This window comes from Pelobates fuscus, chromosome 9 (assembly GCF_036172605.1).
Source record: "Pelobates fuscus isolate aPelFus1 chromosome 9, aPelFus1.pri, whole genome shotgun sequence".
NCBI lineage: Eukaryota > Metazoa > Chordata > Amphibia > Anura > Pelobatidae > Pelobates > Pelobates fuscus.
In genome coordinates, this window is record NC_086325.1 from 126460818 (window position 1) to 126487730 (window position 26913).

Below are 26913 nucleotides of genomic sequence, written 5' to 3' on the forward strand. Positions count from 1 at the left end.
GGGACATGTCGCTGCCTCTGGTAAGTCACCCCTTCAGCAACCGGGGATTGGGAGAGGGGACCTGCAGTGCTAGGAAAACTGACTGTTTTCCTGTCACTGGAGAGTCCCTTTAACAACTCGGACATATCATTCCAAAATACTGACTTTGGAACTTTTACGTTTGGAACTTACCATTAAATTGTGATATTATTTGTTTTTCCCTATATTTGGACAATAAGGGATTATCTGCTAAGCGCCGATACTAATTTCATTTAATTGCTACTTGTACTTATTGCCCTATAACTTTCCAAAAAAAGCCAAGAACATGTTAACATTGGAAACTATTTAGCACGGGTGTTTTTTGGCGGTTGTAGATGCGCATCAGATTTTGGGGGTCAAAGTTAGAAAGTGGTTTAAAAACAAAAATGTGGTTTTCATATTTTCTAAAACATTTTTTTAGTAAATTATATGCTATGATGAAAATAATGGTATCCATTTAATGGCGAGAAAAACGGTATATTATATGTGTGGGTACAGTAAATGAGTAAGAGGGAAAACTCTTAGTCAAAAAAACTAAACACAAACACCGCAAACACAAAAAACAGCCCTGGTCCCAAACGGTAAGAAAATTGAAAAGTGGTCTAAGAAAGGGGTTAAGAAAGGTCAAATCTTGCAATCCCCATTACGATTAAATAAAATCTTCCTTAGAGTTTAAAAGCGGGACCTCCCTTAATACTTTTTCTAAACTGTACAGCGGATGGAGAAGGAGGGACGCACTCAGGGCCGGTGCAAGGATTTTTGCCGCCCTAGGCAAAATAAAGATTTGCCGCCCCCCCTCCCACCCACCCCCCAGTGACATCACAATGCCCCACCCATATGATCTGCCATATGAACCAACACCAGTGCTGCACACAGTGTGTGTTTACATTAAAAAGCCTGCAGGGACAAACTATAGACACCAGAACCACTTCATTAAGCTGAATAGGTTCTGGGGACTATAGTGTCCCTTTAATGTGAGGTAAATTAGAGATTAGTGTCACTAATAATATACTAGATTGCCTACTTACAATCAGATGAGGATGGTGATGGGCTCTGGCTGCAGTCTGGCTCCACTGGTCTGGTGTAGAACAGGATCTCTGGAGGCTGTTTGTAACTGTGGTCACAAAATTGAATGTTCTGGAAGAACGGGAAGCAGCTCCATTTTTTGGGGCCCCTTACACAGCTCAAGGTCTGGGCCCCAGGGCCTGACGGTGAGTATGCCCATAAGGCCCACCCATAAGTCCACCTACATGTTCCCCTCCCCTAGTGGTCTCTCCACCACTCCCTCTTTTAGTGGTCTCTCCCTCCCCACGTTCTCCTCAACCCCCCTCCTGGGTTTTCATCTCCCCGTGTTCTCTTCTTCTCCCCCCGTATTCTCCTCTTCCCCCCCATGTTCTCCACTTCTTCCCCCTCCCTGTGTTCTTCTCCCCCTCCCTCCCTGTAATCTTCTCCACTACCCCCTCCCTCCAATCTTCTTCACTCCCCCCTCACTCCAATCTTCTCCACTCCCCCCCACTCCAACCTTCTCCCCCCTCCCTCACTCCAATCTTCTCCCCCCTCCCTCACTCCAATCTTCTCCTCCCTCCCTCACTCCAATCTTCTCCTCCCTCCCTCACTCCAATCTTCTCCTCCCTCCCTCACTCCAATCTTCTCCTCCCTCACTCCAATCTTCTCCTCCCTCACTCCAATCTTCTCCCTCCCTCCCTCACTCCAATCTTCTCCCTCCCTCCCTCACTCCAATCTTCTCCCTCCCTCCCTCACTCCAATCTTCTCCCTCCCTCCCTCACTCCAATCTTCTCCTCCCTCCCTCACTCCAATCTTCTCCTCCCTCCCTCACTCCAATCTTCTCCCTCCCTCCCTCACTCCAATCTTCTCCTCCCTCCCTCACTCCAATCTTCTCCTCCCTCACTCCAATCTTCTCCTCCCTCACTCCAATCTTCTCCTCCCTCACTCCAATCTTCTCCCTCCCTCACTCCAATCTTCTCCCTCCCTCCCTCACTCCAATCTTCTCCCTCCCTCACTCCAATCTTCTCCCACCTCCCTCACTCCAATCTTCTCCACTCCCCCCTCACTCCAATCTTCTCCACTCCCCCCTCACTCCAATCTTCTCCACTCCCTCCCTCACTCCAATCTTCTGCACTCCCCCCTCCAATCTTCTCCCCCTCCCTCACTCCAATCTTCTCCACTCCCCCCTCACTCCAATCTTCTCCACTCCTCCCTCCAATCTTCTCCACCCTCCCTCACTCCAATCTTCTCCACCCTCCCTCACTCCAATCTTCTCCAATCTTCTCCCCGCCTCCCCCCTCCAATCTTCTCCAATCCCCCCTCCCTCACTCCAATCTTTCCCCCCCTCACTCACTCCAATCTTTCCCCCCCTCACTCACTCCAATCTTTCCCCCCCTCACTCACTCCAATCTTCTCCCCCCTCCCTCACTCCAATCTTCTCCACTCCCCCCCTCCAATCTTCTCCCTCCCTCCAATCTTCTCCACTCCCCTCCCCCTGTTCTCCTCACCTCCCCTGTAGCGTGGCCGAGCTTTTCTCCGGTCCGCGGGTACAGGAGCTTCTGTTTCCTGTACCCAGCCGGACTGATAGTGTGCACTTCCTGTCAGTCCGGCCAGGTCGCGGACCGGAGAGGAGCTCGGCCACGCTACAGGAAGGGGAGGTGAGGCAGTGCGGCAGCCGCCTGAGCGCTCTATTTAAAGTGCCGGCGATGGGGGCGCCTAGTTCGCCTTATAGGAAGCGCCGGCCCTGGACACACTGCTAAAACTTTGAGATAATAGGAGGAACTGTTTCCATCTGGGAAAATAAAGAGTTCTGGAAATTAAAATAAAATTACAAGTCATTAGAGGCAGAGCACGTTGCTACTTGCACATTTCCATTAAATATCTTTGTTTCTGCATTTCAGATACTGTATTTTTTATTTTTTTTTAATAATTTTTTTAATATTCTTGCACTGATAGAAATGCGGTAGTATGACTATGTAGTTTTGGCAGGGTGTATCACACTAGGACTCGGTTGATGCCTTAGTGAGGCAGGACAGTGTGAAGAGTGCCTTGTACTCTCGCCATCCTCTGCAGGCCTGGATGTAGAGTGTATATACCATACTTTACTTAGTTTTGTTTTGTACCTAATACCGTAGGTCCCTCTCATCCCTGCTAATATTCCACCTTAAGCACATTTGCCTCATCAGGGTCTCAATACCACCTACGGTTCTATATAACCGTTCATTTCCCTCTCAAGTCGTGCTTGTTGGGGGTTCGGGAGTTTTGTAGGCAGTCATACAGGTACAGCCCATTCTGTGGCGTACGGTTGATCCATCTTTGCCAGTTATAGTGCGTGGTGGTGATTTGTTTGGTCGTGGTAGCTGTTAGCATTTCATACCTAAGGAATTGTCGTATTTTGTGTCCTAGCAGTGTTGGAGAGGGGCATACTGTTTTTTTTCCAGTGGCTAGCTATGAGGTTACGTTCTGCCCAAATCATTATCAGCGTCATATGTTTATCTGCAAGAGGGAGAAGAGTAAGGAACAGGAGAAAGACTCAATGTGGGTGTGAGCTGCAACTCCGGGACTCCCAGTTGCCTCCAGTGACGTCTGGGCAGTCCCACCATATATGGGTCATCATTCCCCTAGCCCCCCCACGCCTCCAACACCTATCAGAGGAGAGACGGTACATTTTGTGCAGTTTGTCAGGTGTGAAATAACATCTGTAGAGTAGTTTTTTTATGGGCTTGGACATGGGAATAGCATGATTCAGGGCCAGTAGTGTTACGCTACTAGGGGTGATTTGGGTTGGAACTCAACTGCAGCTTGTAAACTCCCTAATTACAATAGTGAAGAAATGGAGAATCCTTAAGTATCAATACTGTAGCTTTAAGAAAAGAGAGAATCACTGGTAACCGAAGTTTTAATAAGTGTTAAACTTAAATTAATTGCATTTAGGCAATAATCCAATAAGAAGTGCAAGTAATCAACACACAAAGTTCATTATTAAGTATTTCTTCAGAGATGCATTAAGTAACATTAGTTCATGAGAATAATCTTCAATAGGAACAATAATCAATTAGCAAAGGATATTTGCAAAGCAAGAAACAGTTCATAGCAAATAAGCATGATGGGAGTTGTCCTTCATGTAATTAGTAGATTGAAGCACTGAATGTATTTGCAAAGCAAGAAACAGTTCATAGTGAATAAGCATGATGGGAGTTGTCCTTCATAGCAATGAAGATTTGAGTAAGCAAGCAATAGTTCATTAATAAATGATATTGTAGACAAATAGCTGAAAGATATACTTAAGGTTAATATGGGTAGTCCTCCAATAGTCCAGACATATGGTCCACTTGTAAAGTAGCAAAGTATCCATTCTCCAGTAATCCTTTATGGCATGCAGCAATCCTTGCATTTGCTCAAAGGCTGGAAGGGCTTGTCTGAACTTGTGGAGAGGTAAGTCTGGTGGAAGTAGTTCCCAGTAGCTGAGCCTGTGGAGCTCACGGAGGCAGCTCACACATTAGCTCAAACAATCATTCACCAAGCACCCTCCCTCTGGCCCAGTCTCCCTAAATACTGTCAGAGCTGTGTCAGAGGGGGGCGGGGTCCGGCTCCTCACAGCTGAGTGCCAAACCCGGAAGTGTTACTCCATGACAAGTAGTGAGTCCAGCCATTGTTTATCCGGGAAGGCTTGTGGACATTCTTTTTCCCATTGAGCCCTGTAAATTCCGGGATTTTAAGATGGTTTCTCAGAACGGTATAGCCTAAGGACAAAGTCTTGGTTCTGACTGGTGATTTATGGCAGGTATGTACAACATGAATATTCCCTGGTCAGGGGTATGTGTGTCCAGTGTGGAGTGTGCCACCTTGTCTGTGAGTATGCTTTTTTTTTTTATTCTTTGTTTTTCTGTGCATGAGTTAGTATAACAAGCTTTTATGCCATGCCCCAACAGCAGTAGCATGTTTCAACAGATACAGAGTATAACAGTTGAGGCATATAACATAAATGCACATTTTTTGTATGTTGGTTATCAAGAGAAAACAAGCCAAGTATAAGTATTTTAGTATGCGTTTGTTGCAGTAGCGTCTAGCTGACATTTAGCTTAAATGCAGGTACATGGTTACAAGGATGAATGTAAGTTATCGAGCATTTACATACAAGCTTAGTATGCTTATTATACCATGTCGAGATGGCCAAGCATTGTACATCACTTTGAGACATGGCTTGCTAAGGACTTGCATCGTTACAGGTTGTAATAATAGGCTAATGAAGACGTAGTTAAGTACAAGCCGTTATTACCTCTGGGAGACCGGGCCCTGTTGCAGGAATGATTGGGTCACTTTCACTAAACAAAATAAGCTAAAACAGTTTAAACTGAAAGCAACATAAAATGATGTGGCTGGCAGAGGCTTACTGGCTGAGTTGAGTTAAACTGAGGGCACAGCATTTGGTAGGTGTCTAACATATCACATCTGCATATTATTATTTTAATAAAGACATCAGGCCACAGTTCTATTGTCAGGTGGCTGGCAAGAGTAAAAGGTTTATGGACATAACTGCAGCTTTGCAGTGGGGGGCAAGATGATCACCTCAAGGCCCTTGCGGCCGAATTCTAGTTCGGTTGTTGAGGTCAGTTCATCAGTGGTGCTGGTTCTCGCCTGTGTAGTCCCCAGATTCCGCAGGTTTATTTCCGCGGGCCACATAGGCAAAACAACCGTGTGAGTCTCTGCTCCGCCAGATTCCTCTGTGTGCTTCCCAATCTACCGCTGCATGCCTGCCGTCAGGTGTGTATCGCGGCATTTTCGGCAGGGCTGTGCTGCTCTTTACGCTGGAGACCAGTTCTCTGCTCGGCTGAGGGGTAGGTTTTTGCAGGCTCATTGTGCCCTCTGCGCTTCGCCGGCTTCTGGCCTGCTGAGGTGCTGCAATGCTGTCAGGCTTGTACGTGGGTAAAGAATATTCCTTCCCTCTGCCATTAACGCACATGGCGTCCACCATTTTGGTTGAGGTACAGAGGTCGCCGATCTGGGTGGTCTCATTTCTGGGCCTTAATTGTGTTGTAGCGGTCGGTGTCCCAGGGCAAGGACCGGGATCACCCCCCCGGTCCAGAGGGGGGGGGGGGAACAGGGCCGGTTCCGCTCTGCTCTGGGCCTGCAGGTCAGGCACTGTTAGGCGGGATAGTGGGGTAGCGGCCGTCCGCCCCACTCACCGCTGGAGTAGGCCCCATCTGGGGCATCAAAGATTCCTCCTCCAGGGGACTGTAGCTCAAGGAGCCAGCCTCTCCCCAGATCCAGTGCCTCCTTTGGGCTGCCGGTCTTGCTGTCAGTCCGCTTTTAAGTCAAAATTTGTGGTTTTAGGGGCTGAAAGTTCAGAAAATTGCAGGAGCTGTTCATGCTTGTGACCGTCCAGCTCGGCGGTCCGGCCCCGCCCCCCGTGAGTATGCTTTTTAGCTGTATGTACAGGAAAATAAAGGATGAGGGTAAGTTATATGTATTTTGTAATTCTGGGAAAGGTATTATATCCTACTGTCAACATATGTAATTGATGCGGATAGCACCTTATTATTTCCGTTTATTCGGGGATATGGAGTTGAGCGCTGTAATAGGTGCCCAGGGTGAGAATTTTTAAATGGCTGTGTATGGTGGAGGTGATCCCAAGCTTGAACTGAGTATTTAGTGAGGGGTAAAAGTACACAATGTTTGTCCCTCAGGTGTTTAGGGGTCCACATGTAGTCCACCACTGAGCCTCTTGGCCCGTATTTATTTTCAAGATGTACCCATTGTAGCGTTGGTTTCGGGGCATGTAATTTCACCGCTGTTTCTAGGATTGTGGCTCTCTGGTAGGACATAATTCCCCAGAACCCCACCCACCCTCCTTACTAGGAAATTGGAGGAGAGTCAAGGGCACTCAAGGTTTCTTTTTCACCCAGATATAAGATGTGAGCATGTTTGGGATTTGTTTGCCTAATGTGGGTGAGAGGGGTATCTGCAACATTCGGAAGACACACAGTAATTTTGGAAGCACCATCATCTTAATTGGATTGACTCTACCAAGCCACGATAACATAACATCTTTCCATTTGTAGAGTATATGTTTACACATTTGTGGAAGGGGGGAGATATTAACTGTGGTAATACCTCTGTATGTAGCCACAATTTTTACTCCTAAGTACGTGAGGTGTGTGTGTCACCAATCAAAGGGGAATTTGTCTTTTAGTGCCATTACAAGCAGAGTGGACAGTCGTATTGGCAGTGCTTGACTTTTCGTTTGGTTCAGTTTGTAATAAGATATTTGACTGTATTCGTCTAAATTGTGTATGAGGTGTGGTAATTAATGATCTGGTTGTGACATGGAGATAAGCACATCATCCGCAAACATTGATAGTTTATATTCTGAGTTCTGCATGGGGATCCCAACTATGTCAGTGACGGTTCTAATTTTGTATGCTAGCGTTTAAGGGAGGGTACAAATAATAGGGGCAAGAGTGGGCATCTCTGGCGTGTGCCATTCGTGATGGAAAAAGGGCTTGATAAGAAACCTACGTTAGTGACTCTGGCAGTTGGGTTAGAGTATAGGGCCAAGATTCCTCTTAAGTACTCAGTGGGGAAGCCAAATTTAAAAAGGACCATTTCCATATATTCCCAGTTGAGCCTACCAAAGGCCTTCTCTGCATCCAGCGCTAAGAGGAGGCCTTCCATTTTGTGTTTCCATGTGTGCGACGATATTCAAAACCTTCCTCGTATTATCTGATCACTGTCTATTTTTAAAACCTGATTGATCATTATGAACTATGTGTGTTAGTATAGTTTTCAGTCTATCTGCCAGAATCTTGGCATAGATCTTTATGTCAAAATTGAGAAGAGAAATGGGTCTAAAATTCTGGCATACTGTACCTGGTTTTGGTAGGGTCAAGATGTGAGCTTGTAACATGTCTGAGGGCATATCGCTGTTGGTGAAGCAGTGATTAAGGGGTTTTGTGAGATGTGGTGTCAGGATATCAGAAAATGTTTGGTAGTAGAGATTAGTAAAGCCATCTATCCTCGGGGATTTGTGATGAGGTAACTTAGTGATTGTGCGCCTTAGTTCCGTGAATGACTGGGTTATTTGTTCTATTTCTTTCCTTGTCAGAGGGTTACTGTGTCTAAAAACTTTTATGTGAGTTTTGGATGGCATGGGTGTTGTGATGTCGTCCTTGAGATTAAATAATGAGCTGTAATACTGCGCAAACTCTTCCACTATGTCCTGCGGGTTCATGAGTTTTCGCTTGTCTGAGGATAGGATGTATGCCACTCAGAAGTTAGCCAATGCGCGTTTTTAGTTTGCATGCTAGAAGTGATCCTGTTTTGTTCCCATGAGCAAAGAACGTATGCTTATATAGTTGTAGAATGTAGGTAGTTTTATCTAGTTCAATCTCATTGAACTGAGCTTGTAGGGTTCTTAGTATATCATATTAGTCTGGTGACTGACTTGTTTTATTAGCGTGGGTAAGGGTCGCTATCTGCTGGATTAGGGTGTTATAAGTGGTCAGCCTTTGTCTCTTAGCATAACTTGCATGCTTAATGAACAGGACCCTGAGCCCAGCTTTGTGAGCTTGCCATAGCATGTCTATGGGGGTGTCATCAGTGGTGTTGGTGTTAAAATACAATTTGAGGTCTGTTCTAATTTGTTCAATGATGCGGGGATTGCGTAGTAAGGATTCGTTCAATCGCCATGAGCCCTGTCCCTTATTAGGGAATTGAGCCGTCAGTGTGAGAGTGATAGGGGCATGACCATATTATGAACCCTATATGGGTAGAGTGGAGATCAGGGAAGAGTGTATCATAAACCTGTCTATTCTTGAGTATGAGTTATAGACTTGTGAATGAAAAGTGTAATACGGTCACGATTCGGGAACCTAACACGCTAACAGGTCACAGAAAGTAAAGGGTGCAATACCGGTCCTTAGAATGGCCGGGTTAAGCACACTAAGAATAGTCAGGAGACAAGCCAAGTCAAGGGAACCAGAAAACAGGAGAACGAGAAACAAGCCGAGGTCAAAGGAATGGAGAATACAGGGAAATCGTAATAACAAACCAAGTAATCAGTAACCAGAGAGAAACACAAGCAGACTGCAATACAGGTATCACAAGACCACAACAGGGCACTGAGAGACAGAAAAGGTAAGTATATAAATCCTGTGGTTAATTCTGATTGGATAACTTCCAATCAGAATTAACAATCCCACGTGGGAGATATTTACACCTCCCACTGTGATTATGGTACTGTGGCTTTAATGCTGGGTCACGTGACTGACCCCAGCGTTGGTATAACTGTGCAGGCTCCCAGCGTGCAGCGTTATCCATGCTGCCGCTGGGAGGCGAGGAGGACACGAGCGGCTGTGAGGATGCCGCTCGCCGACAGGTAGGGGAAGGGGAGACCGCGGGCGGCGAAGGACTGAGGGTGAGTGCTGCAAGTGGATTGCAGCCTCCACTTACAGCCGCCCGCGGAGCCCTGACAAATACCCTTCATACATCCAAGACACCAATTGTTTACAATTAAATGCCCTCCATACATCCAATTATGCAATTGTTTCCGAATGTCATTTGAGGTGGTGGTGCGGTTCCGGGCAGTTGTTTGAGAGCTTTCTAAACTAGAGGATGTGTCCAGGGCACCGTCTAAGATAAAATTTGTGTCTCCCCCAATGAACAGGCATCCAAACTTGTGTGCGTTTGCTAGGGAAAGGATCCTATCTAAGTAAGTTGTCTGGTTTTCATGTGAGCCATAAACATTTATAAATGTGTAGGGTTCATTGCTGATGAGGCATTGAACGAGAAGGAAGTGCCCCTCCTTGTCCCCAACAAAAAAGAGACATCTTTGCTAAATAGTATTGAGACCCCCTCTTTTTAACGTAACAGAGTGTGAGTAGCTAACTGCCTACCCGGCTATATGTCGTGCTCCAGTTCTGGGATAGACCTTCGGTACATAAGCCTAGCCTGGGTCCCACGGCTGACACCTTTGCATTAGGTCACATTATGCATCTGTCATGCTAGGTATTCAAATAACCATATTATACTATTATACATTGCACGATTAGTAACAACAGAACATGCTCCCGTATCTAGGCGTCATGCAACAGTGGGAAAATGGGATTAACTCAATCCGGCAGTCTACACCCTGTTCCAAATGATTATGTTAATTCTATTTAAGTGTCACAAAGATTAAATATTTTGTTTTTCAGTTTAACTCATGGATGGCATTGTGTCTCAGGGCTCTTTTGATCACTGAAAACAATCTTTGACACCTGTGATAATTAGATTGCCAGGTGAGCCCAATTTAAGGAAAAACTACTAAAGGAATGTGTTCCACATTATGAAGCAGAGCACCATTTTCATGCAATATGGGGAAGAAAAAGGATCTCTCTGATGCCGAAAAGAGTGAAATAGTTCAATGCCTTGGACGAGGTATGAAAACATTAGGTATGAAAACTTAATTGTGATCATCGCATTATTAAGAGATTTGTGGCTGATTCAGAGCACAGACGGGTTCGTGCAGATAAAGGCACATTGAGGTACATTTCTGCCAGATCCATGCATCGGATCAAGAGAGCAGCTGCTAAAATACCATTACATAGCAGCAAACAGATATTTGAAGCTGCTGGTGCCTCTGGAGTCCCACGGACATCAAGGTGTAGAGTCCTCCAGAGTCTTGCAACTGTGCATAAACCTTCTATTTGGCCACCACTAACCAATGCTCACAAGCAGAAACGGCTGCATTGGGCAGAAAAATACATGAAGACTAATTTTCAAACAGTCCTGTTCACTGATGAGTGCCGTGCAACCCTGGATGGTCCAGATGGATGGAGTAGTGGATGGTTGGTGGACGGCCACCCTGTTCCAACAAAGCTGCGATGTCAGCAAGGCGGTGGTGGAGTCATGTTTTGGGCCGGAATTATGGGAAGAGAGCTGGCCTATGCAAAGTATGTGGAGTTTCTGACTGACCACTTTCTTCCCTGGTGCAGAAGGAAGAACTATGCTTTCCGTAATAAAATCATCTTCATGCATGACAATGCACAATCTCATGCTGCAAAGAAAGCCTCTGCATCAATGGCTGCTAGGGGGATAAAAGGAGAGAAAGTCATGGTGTGGCCTCCATCCTCCCTTGACCTCAATCCTATTGAGAACCTTTTGGAGCATCCTCAAGCAAAAGATCTATGAGGGTGGGAGGCAGTTTACTGTCAGGATTACAGAATGATCCAGCACGTAGAATTGTATAACACAGAGTACTGATAGGTAACGTATACCGGACCTTAGAATGGCCTGACTAACGTACCAAAGAATAGTCAGAAATAGCCGAGGTCAAGGGATACAGAAAGAGACACAACGATAAGTAAAAGCCAGGAGTCAGGGATGCCAGAAAACCGGGAAGTCAAAAACAATGCCAAAGTCGAATAACCAGAATCAATAACGCGCTCTCGGACAACCACAAGGGAAACCATGACAGGGCACTGAGCATGGTGAGAACTGGCCCTATATACCCCTCCTTTAGCTCTGATAGGCTGTAACCGGCTTTTGACCCCAAAGGCAGTTACCAGGTTCCATTTGCATAATTGCTGCTCAGCATTAACCCTTCTGTGGATTTGGTTGCTGCTCGGCACAACATTTCCTGTGTGGACAGTAAATGCCATTAACCACATTTTTATAAGCGGGTGAATACGTGACATTTACATCCAAACAGCAGCTCTGGGAGGCTATTCTGACATCTTGCAAACAAATTCAAGCAGAAACTGTCCAAAAACAAGTTCAATGGATGCAAGACTTGTAAAGCTGCTATCAAATAATCTGCTATCTATGTTAAAATGTAACATGACCTGTTAAAATGTAACATGACCTGTTAAAATCTTGTTAGAAGTTTGATTGAAAAAGCTTTTGATTTCAGTAAATATGCTGCAAACACAACAAATGACAATTTTCAGTTCTTTACAACCTATAAGTGTTTTGAAACTTACTGTGCGTAATAATTTGGAACAGTGCATTTTTATGTTTTAAAAAAAAAAATACTGTTATTAGGAGGTTAGTTCAATAAAATGTGAATTGTACTCTTAATAGTTGATAACATGATAATTATGATGACTGTTATTTACATCAATTATTTAGGTAAATAAGAAATATATAATTTGCATAATAATTTGGAACAGGGTGTAGAGCCAGTCCCTTGTTATTTGTGCTTTGACACTGTGATCCAGTCCTTGATCCAGTGATTTTAGTTGGCGATTTGCGGGAACCACGTGGTGGATCTGCCTTTTCTTGTAGGTTCCAATCCCCCAGCACCCGGGCCCCTTCTGTAGCAGTGCGGATCTGATGTTCCACTTCATTTCGTTTAACGATGATGCGGGTGAGGTATCCCCACTTGTAAAGAATTTCTGCATCCCGTAGTGCCTTAGTTTCCGGTGCAAGCTCTTTGCGTTTCACTAGGGTCACCGCAGATAGGTTGACGAACAGCTTTACTCCTGCGAATTCAGATGACATGTTGTCAGGATTTCTTGCTGCACGCATAACCGCTTATTTAGAGGTAAAGTAATGGCCGCGTGTGAGTACGTCCTAGCCAATGGAGGCCACCAGGAATCTAGGGCGTGGTAGTCGGTGTATGCGATTTAGGCGTTTGTTGTTTGTCGGTGATTCCTGGGCATAGGGTTTTGAAAAAAAACACTGCGTAGTCCCTCAGTTCAGAGGGCTTGATCTCTTCTGATATTCCGTGCAGGCGTATATTGTTGCGCTTGTCACGGTCTTCTTGGTCTGCCACTTCAGCAGTAAGGAAGGACAGGCTTGCTTCAAAGGTTTTCAGAGGCCTCAGCTAAATAGTTGTGGGCCTCTATGATCTCCTCCGTCTTATCTTCCAGCATTGTAGTGCGCTCACCTATCGCTTTTATGTCTGCACGGACATCCCAAGCCGAATTCTGCCTGGAGGGTGTGTTGCAGCTCCTGTAGCATTCTGTGGAGAGAATTTTCAGAGGCGGGCAATGTTACCAGTCGATATGGAAGTGCTGTCGCTCTGGTCTGATCGAGCCGCGGGTGAATCAGGGCTGCCGGTGCCATCTTGTGAACTATTTAGATGGTGTTTTGTCTCGCCTAAGGCAGTTAAGGCGCTTCTAATTCGGTGTATCAGATCACCCTCAGAAGAGCTGACGGCTCACACGTCCATGTCCGTGAGCTGCCAGGCCACGCCCCCTTATTTTATTTTTAAATAATTGATCAAGAACATTAATTGAACTGTAAAAAGAAAAGAGAGGGGAAAAAAAACAAAAAAAAACAAAAGGGACATACCATGATAGTGGCCCAAGGTTTAGGAGGTGTCTCTGTTGGCTGGTGTGTGGATCTGTTAGCTAGAGTTGGTTCCCTGTTGTAAGCCAAGGTGTCTAGTTCAGAAACCGGATATTGCCTATCTGGTGGGGGCGAGGAATGTAACCGCGGCTGGTTCCCTTATTTACCACTATAATGTCTTAAAGCATAGAACTTAGTAGGGCTAACCATACAGATATCTTAGCCATAATTTTATATAGTTAGTGTAAGAGATCCTCTATTTAACATATATAAATAATTGAGAATACAATATAAAATAAGGATTGTCTTGGAAGCAATAGTTTTGTCTTTTTAGATATTTATTATATAAAAATATAAATCTAGACATATAAAAACATATAGCAGAGTTTATAAGATTAAACTAAATGCTTGCAAATATCATTAATAGGTTAACATACCCTTCTGAACATGTCATCATGTCAGCCTCTCTGTCATTTTAAGATGGAGCAGCGTCTGTCTCCAAGTCTCTCCTCTGTTTTTTAACATTTAAAAGTACTCCTATTTATACCTTAGGTGTCGTCATTTTAGGGTTACCGTAGTTCATATATGAAAAAGCAACACTTCTTTTACTTTATTCATTTTAGGACCTTCCTTAATTTGGCAAACATACAAGGCCATAACTAAAGGGTGTATACGTCATGGAAATTTTCCTGACTTAGTTCAAGATGGCATCTTAAAGTCTGAACATCCTTATCCACTAAGGTTACCACAGTAACCTGAAAGAGTCGTAGCATAGCCTTGAAGCCTTTTTATGCATTATTGTTATTGTAATTCGTCTGGGACAATATGGCGCAAACCTATTATGCACTGAGGTTATTGCTTAAAGAAACTGTTATGAAGCACAATATTAAGAAAAAATGGGGAGGGAACAGCGCTACAGTACTGATCACAAGGGGGGATAAAGCTGCACACCTGAGAGGAAGGGTAACCCTCAAACCCTTCAGAGAATGGAGACAACAAATACAGGGTGCGCAAGATAAAATAAAATAAAGGAGGGTGAAAGTCTCTATAGGTACAATGTAGACCTTGAGTGACTGTTCTTGTGTTCTTGCTTTGGAATCTCAGTAGTCGAATATGGAATACAAAAGCAGAGAAGGGAGACCAATAGTGCAAAACCGTAATGCTGAAAGGATCACGAACAACACAGACGTGAAGAAGTGCCAACTTACAATTTTAAGAGCTAAGCCCAGCTCTAGGTAAAACAGCACACAGTGGTATTTTATACTCCCCACATGTAGGATATTCCTCTAGTGATACTTGCAGTGCCGGTCTTATGAAAATAAAATCACAAGAGAGGGCCCATAGTGTTTTCCATGTATAAAATAACAGTGGAATAAAAAGAAACGTACTTACAGTGTTCAGAGCAGCCCCACTGCTCTATGAACCAAGCGTAGGTGGAATAATGCCCACCAGGGATTTATTTTGAAGTACTGGATCCCTGTAGTAAGTCACCAAGAGTTCAGTTGTAAACAAAATAGATAAAACCTATAGCAGCAAATGCGTTTCGGCAATCAGCCTTCTTCAAGTGCTGGATTCCAGGTCCCCAAAATCTCTGCTTTTGTATTCCATATTCGACTACTGAGATTCCAAAGCAAGAACAGCAGAACAGTCACTCAAGGTCTACATTGTACCTATAGAGACTTTTTCACCCTCCTTTATTTTATTTTATCTAGCGCACCCTGTATTTGTTGTCTTATGAAACACAATATGTTCCATTTCTAACCCCTTTTCAGTTTGCAATATCTCTTAAAGACAAAGTACACAGTTTAAGAAATACAACATTTCATTCTAAAACTTGTAATATTTGCACTTGCCCATAACAGGAGATCGAGGGGACGGGAGTTCCCTAGGGCTCTCTGAGCTTGAAGGACTCTAGCCCAGGCTCAGATACTGTATTTTGAATGTACTATTTATAGTGTTTCATAGAAAAGTGTGACAATTATAATTATATTTCAATTTTTATATTATATTTTTTCTCAATGTACACACCATATATCATTTCAGAGATGTCTGGTAATAATGAAGATCTCTCTCTTGTGTACTGGACTCAGCAATGGTTGGCAAATGGAACACTTTTCTTCCATGTGTCTCTACATAATATGGAGCGCATATCTCACAGCACTACAACATCTATTTGGGAACCTTCTCATGGAATAGATGAGAATTTTCATGTCTTTCATGTCTCTGTCATGGTAAGTCTCAAATCGCATACTTATTATTCCCTTATAGGAAGTAGTTTTTATTGGTAAAGATTGGTAAAATTGGTAAGATAAGACTTAAAGCACCAAAACAGTTCTAGGTTATTTAAGTGGTTTTAGATCATGCTTCTGTGACCTGTCTGCTGTATTCTTTGCCATTTACAAGGTTATTCCCTAAACATTGGAATTTGTCTGAATGGACAAAATCCAATGAATATGACTAAATTTCAACAGCAATGGCAACTATCATATTTGCTAAGCCAAATACAGTCATGATTCAGTTGGTCTGAACGATTCTGTAATATTGGTTTGGAAAATCAGTGATTTCTGCATCTGAATGAATCTACAGCACTGGAATCGAAGATTTATTAACAACCAAATGGCGACCGTTGATAAACTGAATGGATTTGGTGGAAAGTGTGCTTGCAAATTATCATTTACTTGATTGCAGCCAGCAGGTAAATAGTTTAAAAAAAATAAAAATAAAACAGCAGCATAAGGGTTAATTATGTGGCAGCTAGCCAACTGTCACATTAAAATAGTAAACTAAATAAATAAAAAATAAAACTAAATAAAAAAAATGTAATATTGTGCCACTTGTATATATATTTTGTTACCTGCATAATACTTTATCTTTTATTGCAGTAGTATTTATTTTTCTATTTTCCTTTTTTATTCGGACTCTATTATAAGCACTTTTGCCCATATTTAACATGGGACTACAATGAACTTGCCCTTACTTCAATGACCTTTGGACCGGAAGTGATGTCACATCATGTGACAGGAAATGATGACGTGCATTTGCCATGCAGGAAGTGAGAAGATACACATGCAGAAAGAAAAGTCCTGCGCTCACTCCCATCACTGGGCGGCTGCAATGATTACAGTACACATCAGCCCCAATATATAGTAAAAACCAAAGAAATACAAGTTACCTGCGCTCTCTCCTTAATCCCTGTGTATTTTTAAACAAATTTAGGTTTTTTAGTTACCTCCAATGGCCATGAGAAAATGAGCCCACCTGCCAACGTCAAGGCAGACCCCCCTAGGTGGGTCCTAACTCTAACCATTCACCTTGCTTCCTTGAGCCTCTGGCAAAAATCTCTAATGAGACAGAAAGGGGTACCGTATATACTCGAGTATAAGCCGAGTTTTTTAGCACATTTTTTGTGCTAAAAAACCCCAACTCGGCTTATAATCGAGTCAATAGTCTGTATTATGGCAATTTGCATTGCCATAATACAGACTGGGGGAGAGGGGGGCTGGCAGAGCTGTAACTTACCTTTCCTGCAGCTCCTGTCAGCTCTCTCCTCCTCCGCGCCTTCCGTTCAGCACCTCGGTCAGCTCCCAGTGTAAATCTTGCGAGAGCCACGGCTCTCGCGAGACTTACACTGTGAGCTGACAGAGGGAGCTGCACGGACGGCGCGGAGGAGGAGAGAGCTGACAGGAGCTGCAGGAAAGGTAAGTTACAGCTCTGCCAGCCCCCCCTTCTCCCCACTGAACTGCCAATGCCACTGGACCACCAGGGAAGGAGAGCCCCCCTCCCTGCCATATATCAAGCAGGAAAAAAAAATAATGAATAATAATAAAAAAAAAAATAATTAAATAATAAAAAATAATACAATAATAATAATTAAATAAATAAAAATAATAATTAATAATAATAAAAAATTTTTAAATAATAAAAAAAACACCCCCCCCCCCACCAAGGCTCTGCAACTCTCACACTCTCACACTCTCACACTCACACTCTCACACTCACACACACTGCACTCACACACACTGCACTCATACACACGCTGCACTCATACACACACGCTGCACTCATACACACACGCTGCACTCATACACACACGCTGCACTCATACACACGCTGCACTCATACACTCACACTGCATTCATACACACACACTCCATTCATACACACACACTGCATTCATACACACACACTGCATTCATTATACACACACTGTAAATAAATATTCAATTAATATATTTTTTTTAGGATCTAATTTTATTTAGAAATTTACCAGTAGCTGTTGCATTTCTCACCCTAGTCTTATACTCGAGTCAATTATTTTTCCCAGTTTTTTGGGGTAAAATTAGGGGCCTCGGCTTATATTCGGGTCGGGTTATACTCGAGTATATACGGGTATTTTTTATATACACCCCTATACATTATTAACCCTTAATAGGGAACATAAGAAGATACACAGCTGGGATAGTTTGGAGACTGATTAAGAAGGGTATTTAAAATCACAGAGGAGAGTGCACCACAGCACTGAGGAAGACTCCAGCTGGAGTTGAAACGCATTTGCTGCTAGACCAACGTATTGTATCTGGGACTTTTTCTTATTTACTCTGCAGTGTTTTATTTAGGCTTTGTGCCTAGTATATTTTACTATTTATACACTGCTTATTGTTCCTGTTTTAATTGTTTATTTGTTCAATAAATTTTGGAATCTGCACTTTGCATCCTGTGCTGCTCTCCTCAAGGATATCATTTTAGCCTTTTTAGGCACCCTCCTGCATATTATATAGAGCCTGGGATGGCTCTAAATCCTGTGAGTTTTCCTCTACATAAGGGGTCTATCATTATATTTATATAGAAAAAGATCATCCAGATAGCACTCTCAGGACTATATAGTAAAACTTAACTTTTAATAAATCTTACAAAAAAATCGACGTTTCAGTCTGTTATACACAGACTTTCATCAGGACTAATAATAACAAAACAAATACTCACATATATACCAAAATAAGAACAAGCAATTAACTTACCCACCACCGGAATAAATTACTGCTCCCTGTCAGCCCGGTCTGAAATTCGCACGGGTTCCGCCGTTGTCAACGCGTGCGTAACGTCATCACGTGACGTTGGCGTCATTACCACGTCACGTGATCGGCTGGAGAACAGCCTCATTGGGAGTTGGTTGCTATGAGACCAATGTGTCCATAGCAACTAAAATAACATCTAAAAAGAGCTCAGTAGCTCGGGGGAAATCCTTATCATGTGCAAAGTATACTTAGACCAACGAATCAAATCTAATAAAATATTAGATAATCAGAAGATACAAAATAAATATAATGAACAATAAATGTATAACCAAAAAAGGAAAACTATAAAATTAAGACATAATTCTAGTACTGAAAAAACGAAGCAGGCATAATTATTAATCCAACAAAGATATCCTGTGAAAAAAGATTATATATTATATTCATAGAGAATTGTCATCTAGATAAATCTAAACATTCCACAATAGCTGATAATGAATAAAATGTTCTATTACTTATCAATATATCTTATGCAAAGTTGCAAATACTTGAGGAGGACTGTCACTAAACTCAGCAACAACTAAATACTATATTACTATTAGACCACAATGTGGTGGCAAGAGAATCAGAGATTACTAAATTCAAAAGAAAATCAAAATTCAGTAATTACTGGAGTACCTATATCCATAAGACTAAAGAAAATAAAGGGTCCCTAAAGTAAATAGGAGACTATCAATAAATGGACAATAATTGGACCTAAACTCCTGTGAACGATCCAATTTAGTACAAACCAATATGTCCGGAACAGAATAATATCCAAGCAAAAAATAGAATAGTACCGTAATATACATGGCATTCTGGGTGTATGCCTTTCCCCCAGGGTGGGCATTACTTCCCCTGCTCCATAACATCAGGTCTCATGAATATACATAGAAAAAAAGGGAATATGTCCTGATTATAAATCGCATGTTGTGACATTATGGTCCATTCATTAAAACCTCCAAAATGGTAAAATGTGAAAATACAAAAAATAATTTAAAATTAATCATTTCATTAATTGCAGCACCACCCGAGTAATTTATGTCATTACCTGTACGTGTGATAAGCAGTACATTGGCAAGATATATCAAGAATTCAGAAGACGGATCCTGCAGCATATTAATTCCGTTAACAATCTCAACCAGTTCACTCCTGTTGCTAACCTTGTTCGCAACTTCCATGATGGGAATGCAAAACATCTGTCATTCCAAGCTCTGGAAAGGGTCACTCTCAATTCCAGAAAAGGAAATTTTAATCGTATATTATTACAGAAAGAATCCAGATGGATTTATGACTTTAAAACTTTAACACCTTATGGTCCTAATGAGGAATTCAATTTTACCCCCTTTATTCATTAATCCAGCAAGATCTAAATAATTTTAGAATGATTAAAATGCCTCTAAGGACATTATTATAATATAAGTCACCGAGCAAAATTATTCACAGGGTATATATGTAAAGGGAGCTCTTAACAATCCCCTTTGCATTTATCACAATAAATAAAGCTGCCATCGGGGAGCACTGCGTTCTTTCATTATTGCACAGTGTTTAACCTTAAATACTTTTTGTTTATGGAATAGGCTCTTTTAAGATCAGCACTTATTTATAATACTATTTTTCTTCCCAATCAAAGTTATATTCTAATTAATAAGTATTCGAAACTACAGTCACTTAGTGTATACATTTAATTTTAGCTTAAATATTACCTATATTCCTAACTTAATATTAATTCGATAGCCAGTTCCCTTTTCAACAATATCAGCTATTGTAACCCCCCCCCTCCCTTTTTTGTATTTATTGCAGCAAATAAAGCTGCTCCTTGCGCATTGATTTCTCATCGCCACAACAGCGGGAGACTTGTAAAAAACTTCCACTTAATGATAAAGGTTCATTTTTGATTAGCACGTATCTTAATCAAATTTTTTTTATTTTCATCCTCAATATAATTGCAATGAGAAACCCCTTTTTGAATAATACTCGGGACCGCCAATAAAATGAGGCAAGAATACAACTTTCTAATCATACTTCAATAAATAAATCCTTAATAATATAGTTAGTGCACTATACACCACGGACGGCATCTTTTCTTAGTAATCTAAATTAAGCTTATTATATATCAATCATTGACTATTTTAAGCTTTAAATTAATGTGATTTTTAAATCTGTTATTTTGACTAATTTCGTTTATTTCACTGTCCAAGACATTATAGCCATACAGGATTATTCAATTCACTGACAAGACGGAATAATAAGGTCAAAAGAATCTTTCAAAACATGAGTCATTTTTTGGTCATAATTTGGATGTTATTCTCCTTCCCCCTCTGTAATTCCCTTTCTAAGATTTTTATTTTTCATTTATATCTCCTTACATATAGAAGACTTGAGTACGGAAACCCTAAGAAGTATTTATAAAGAAATTTGCAAGCCGGCAACATTCTGCCGATAATCTTTCCAATATTAATTCTCCATGTTAAATATTTTGTATTGTATTATATTTTGTACTGCATTACAACTTCTAAGCTCACCATCTAGCTTATAAAGGGTTAAAATTCCCATCAAAGAACTAACATCTAGGGTTAATTCCGACAACCTTCACGTCACTTTCGGAGCTATTTCCTATTAGCTCTTAGAATGATGACGATTTTTAAATTCACCTATCGGAACGAATACCGTCCTTTAAAACTCTGGTCATTCCCCACACATCGGTTCCCCTCTGAGTTGTGGGCGAAATGCGCGCGTCAGGGGCACTCGGGGACCCAGAGCTGTTAGACCACGATTCCATTGAATTCTCTAACTACTCTAGACTATATTAAGCTCGGGTCCCGAGCACTTTGAAACTGTTACTGCTTATTTTTTGAGACATTATGGGCTTTATTTATCTTTAGCTATCTTGCTACTCCCGGTATCTGTTTAAACAGCAAGTCCATTAAATGGGGACCACAGTAACTACGGTTTCCTTTCCTATCCACAGAGGCTATATTACTGTACTTCCCTAGTTGATAACTCTATATTTGAGCTGTATTCTATTTCAAATCACCCATTTTGGATACAGTTAGAAAAAGGAAGTCAGTATCTATTTTATTGCTACAGAATGGTTACATTGCATTTGATGACCGACGGGTTACAATGCAGTATTGAGACTTTCTCTGTACAAATTGCACAGCAATAGTTATTGAATTTGACCACTGAGGATTGCAAAATTTGGTTTTGCAAACTTTTTGGGGAATAGGTTTCTGAAAACTTTAGAACAGAACCTCCCAAGTCTGTATACATTTAACCTTTTCAAGTCCTTATTATGGTTATTTAACCTTCGGAATTCAGCATTTATATTATTGCATTATAACATTTAGGACTCATTCAATCTCATTCAGTCCTTATCAATGGTTATTTAACCCTTCAACATTCATATTATTGCATTATAAAGTTTAGGACTCTATATATTTAATTTTGAGCCTAGAGGAGACTATATCCGACTATGATGCATGGTTTTGTAATAATTGTTATTTGAAAAGGATTTGGAATACCTTGCAATAGGACCAACTTTAATTTTATCTACTAGCAATTAGATAGGATTTATACATTGGCATATTTTCACACCGACAAATATTAGATTGTATATATTTGAGAAATTCGATATTTCATTTTTGTTAATTCACCATTTTAATAGTATAATTAAAAGTTATATTTTATTGGATAGAACACTCATCTCCTGTTTGTTTATGTGTTTCCTGAAGGAATGCTATGTCTGCCTTCAGATGGTGGAGTTCGTTGAGTGTCAACTTCCTTTTTTGGGGTGAGTTTAGATCCCTAACATTAAGGGTAACGATATGTATGTTGGCCATCTGGGAGCCGCAGTGTGATATAGTCCTTGTATTGGCTTTCTCCAGCGAGTATAACTCTGAGCTACCCAAACATCAGCCTAGACTTGAATGAGCTTTTTTATTATGGCCAAATGGCCCACTTATATACACAGACCCCCAGCATCGGGTCTCAAGCAAGGACACAGCAAAACACGCCAACAACATGCCCCAGAGTTTGTGTCTGGAAGATAATTAAGTGTACTTTGCTTAAACTAATTATCTCCCAGGATATAAAATATTAAATACCCCAAAATACATAGAACACATACAGGAACCCCCACAGATATTATATCCCCGGACAGCCTGAATCTGAGTTCCCAAGTTGTCCGATCGCATACGTTGCAAGTGCCTAAATTAGTTCCAGAGAATCAGTGGTAGCGGTTGGTCATTTCCGGGAGTTCCAAACTGAATAAAAAGATGAATGGTTCCCCTGGCTCATAGGTAGCGATTGTTCGCCTTGTTTGTGCGAACAATCCTACCGAACAGCGCTTTCCTGGCTTATCGTGGGAAGAAGCATGCGTACAAATGAAATCACAGGTGTTCTCGAGGTTGAGTGTCTGACCTATAGTTCCAGACACTCGATGACCAGGTCCCGCTGCCTGCGTTTACGCGACAAGATGGCCCCTGTTTTCCAGCGCACGTGTTGTTCAGTTATACGAACGGCTTCCACACAGAGAGAGCACTTGAGTTTGTGGTTTCTTTGATGTTTAATGAGCCAGGGGGTGTTCGGTAGATTGTATCTCCCGAATGGGGAAAACTCGAATGGGGTTCGGGAACATGTTAATGAACTTAGCAGGGAAATGTCTTGGACACTGGAAAAAATAGTGAATTTTGTCACATCGCTCCCCCCCCCAGTTCCATGGAACGGCATACCCACCTAGACCCTAACGGATTGGCTTGGGGCTGTCCGGGCAAAAGTTATTTTTCCAGTTTGGTTTGTCAGGACAACCCTTCAGCATTGGCATTCTGCTTTCCTGGCCTGTTCTGCATAGTAAAGTTGTAAGGTTGCAGTGCAGACTCCAACTTAAAAGCCTGGGGTTGTCTCTGGCCACCCGGTTGAGCCAAATTAGGGGTTGTGGTCAACCCTGGTGGTCTCCCATGGGTTATTCTTGAAAGCAATGAGCTGCTGCTCGCATCAGTGGTGATGGGTGACATTCCCATCTTTCGCAGTTGCGCAGTGGGCAGTTAATTTTAATATTACCATTTGGTTGCAACCGTGACACAGAGGCCCTGTCTTTCGGTATGGGATTGCTGTTGGCAGGAGGTTGGGTGGTTGTGACTGGTTTGGTAGCGTAGGTGTTTGGGTGTAGTTGTTAGGTCGGTACCCTGGTGGTGCCCTGTTGCTTTCTGCCCTTCTGCCGTCGGGATATTTATCCGCCAATCTAGCGGCTTCTTCCAGAGTTAGAGGCTTGTGGTCTCGGACCCAATCTCGGATCTCTGGTGGGGCATGGTCGAAATACTGCTTCAACAATATTAACTGTAGAGCATCTGCTATTATGGTCGCCTGGTATTCTTGCATCCAGTTGTGGGCAGCGCAGTGCATGCAAAATGCCCATTCAGCATAGGATTCCCCCTCCCCTTTCCTGAGTTCACAAAATTTTCTTCAGTATGCCTCAGGGGCTACCACATACCTGGCTAGCAGTGTATCTTTGACTCTTTCGTAGTCATGAATGTTCCCATCAGGCACTGCTCTGTATGCTTCAGCTGCTCTGCCTGATAGTTTTCTGCCAAGTATGGCAGTCCAGTTAGCCTTTTCCAGGCCCTCCAAAGCAAACTGACGTTCAAAGTCTTGTAAATAGCTGTAAATGTCTCTCTCAACATCTGTGAATGGCTTGAATTCTGCATAATTGATTTTACATTGTTGTACATTTGTAGATCCTTGTAGGGATATTAGATCCAACAGTAGCGATCCTGCTCTTGACTCACAAGCTTTCTGTGCCTCCGCCGCTTGAGCCATGATCTGTACAATGATGTCCTGCCCAACTATACTGAGCCTCCATCTTACATCCCTTTCGAAATCAATCTCCTCAGTGCTGTCCATTTCGGTGTTACTGGTTTGGTAATGTTTAACTAATTATTATCTCCCAGACACTAGAGGTACAAAATATAAAATATGAAATACCCCAAAATACATACAACACATATAGGAACCTCCACAAATATTATATATCCTACCGAGCAGCACTCATGGCTTATCATGGGAAAAGCATGCGTATGAATGAAATCACCGGTGTTCTAGAGATTGAGTGTCTGACCTATAGTTCCAGACACTCGACGGCCAGGTCTCGCTGCCTGCGTTCATGCAACAAGATGGCCGCCGTTTTCCAGTGCACGTGTTGTTCTGTTATACGAACCGCGTCCACACAGAGAGAGCACTTGAGCTTGTGTTTTATTTGATGTTTAATGAGCCAGGGTGTGGTCTGTGTTGGGTAGATTATAGCTCCCGCACGAGGAAAACTGGAATGGGGTTTGGGAACATATTAACGAACTTAGCAGGAAAATGTCTTGGACACAGGAAAAAATGGTGAGTTTTGTCACAATATATATGATCTAAGTATATATAACAAAATGACAAACTGTTTTAAACTTTGATGGTAAGAAAAAAAAACACCTAGAGAAACCGTTTAGAAGGTAAACCCTTGGTGACAGAGAGTAACCCAAAAAATAAATTGAATAAAACTTTACTTTTAATAAATTTGTTAAAATATCTGATCATGAATAAAATGAGTATCCACAAAAAATATATGAGGAAGGAAAACCTTCCTTTTTTCCTTCTTCCTATATTTTTTGTGGATGCTCATTTTATTTCACTAATACTCTGGAGACTTCGCTGAACACAAATATTAGTGTTTCAAAACAGTAAAACCTATCACAGCGATGATATTGTTAGTGAAAGTGACTTTTTTGTTGCATTTTTCACACACTCTTTCACTGATGATATAATTGTTGTGATACGTCTTACTGTTATGAAACCTTAAGCCTCCCGAGTATAACAGTACCTCCCATGTACAGGTTGTATAGTGTTTTTGAAAGTTACAGGGTCAAATATAAGGGTAAAATATTTTTACATTGAAAATTGCCAGGTTGGTTATGTTGCCTTTTGAGAGCGTATGGTAGCCCAGGAATGAGAATTACCCACATGATGGCATACCATTTGCAATAGTAGACAACCCAAGGTATTGCAAATGGGGTATGTCCAGTCTTTTTTAGTAGCCACTTGGTCACAAACTCTGTTCAAAGTTAGCGTTCAATTTAGTTTTTTGCATTTTTCACACACAAACAAATATGAACGCTAACTTTGGCCAGTATTTGTGACTAAGTGGCTAGTAAAAAAGACTGGACATACCCCATATTGAATACCCTGGTTTGTCTACTTTAAAACAAGTATGTACATGTGGGAAGTGATTCAGAGATTTATGACAGATAAGTGTTACAATGTCACTATTGATACATTTAAAAAATATATATTTTGAAACCGCAATTTCCTTTATGTACTTATAGCCCTATAAATTCTTGGTGTTTTTAAACTCAGGGCAACATTTTGAATATATTTAGCAGTTTTTTTCATGAGCTTTCATAGGTAAGTAAAAGATTTTTCAAGCAAAAGTAAAATACATTTTTTACCATATTTTATTTTTTATTTTTAAAGAAAATTATATGACATGATACAAATAATGGTATGTAAAGAAAGCCCCTTTTGTCCTGAAAAAAACCCACTATATAACTTGTATGGGAACAGTAAATGAGGAAAATTATAGCTAAACACAAACACCACAAAAATGTTAAAACAGCCCTGGTCCTTAACGTACAACATGGCTAAAACAGTCCGGCCCTGAAGGGGTTAATACACATACCACTATCCGTAGCATGGTGAGTGGGGGCATAAGGCAGGTTTTATACTTCCCTGATATTACTATGGCTGTCATATTAGACTTCATAGGCTTTTTTATTTGCTTATTTATTTTTACATTTTTATGCAGTGGCTCACAGGCAAGCAGTAATTGCAAATTTCATTCACCTGTAATTGCAGATTTCACTGAACTGTTCACTGTATATTTTTCTTCTTCCTTGTTGGTGTAATTGTAAGGGATTACACTTTCACCCTATCACTACTCCCTAAATATTGTAGAAAATCTATTCTACAAATAATGGCCTATTTTCCATTTCACATATTCTTTCTTTTGTAATTTCTGCAGGGAGGACTGATTGCAATACTCCTACTGCTAGTCATCTTTTCTGTTGCCTTATATGCTCAAAGGCGCTGGTACAAGAGGAGGAGGATTCTGCAGAAAAGTGCCAGTACAGAGGCTACTCATGAAATCCATTATATTCCTTCAGTGCTACTGGGACCACCCACACGTGATAGACGAAGTTCCATTTTGCAATCCCACAACTCTGTTTTGAGAATGTCCATTCAAGAGACTCCCATTCTAGATGATTATGATTGCGAAGACGAAGAGACTCTCCACTGTATAAAGCTAGGAGACCAAATTTCAAAGAGTAAGAGCCATATATGCCAAGAATGGAAGAAAGAGCAAATACATCTAGGGCACAGAGGTGAGTGCTAATGGAATATATAGTAGTTAATTAATGAAGTACCGGTATATGTTTTCACTTGATGTCATTTAAAAACCTAAACATTTGTATTATCATTTTTTTTTTAATAATTGACATTTATTGGCATATACAATAGTATACAAGAGACC

General features: G+C 41.6%; 1 protein-coding gene across 1 annotated transcript in view; it reads left to right on the forward strand.

Annotated features, from left to right (window-relative positions):
* The window catches only part of ASTN2 (astrotactin 2), a 925983-nt gene that overhangs the window by 89325 nt on the left and 809745 nt on the right, over positions 1-26913 (forward strand). The window contains exons 2-3 of the mRNA XM_063432386.1: positions 15340-15527; positions 26404-26764. Coding sequence (XP_063288456.1) covers positions 15340-15527; positions 26404-26764 — 549 coding nt within the window. The remainder of the gene's footprint in view (positions 1-15339; positions 15528-26403; positions 26765-26913) is intronic.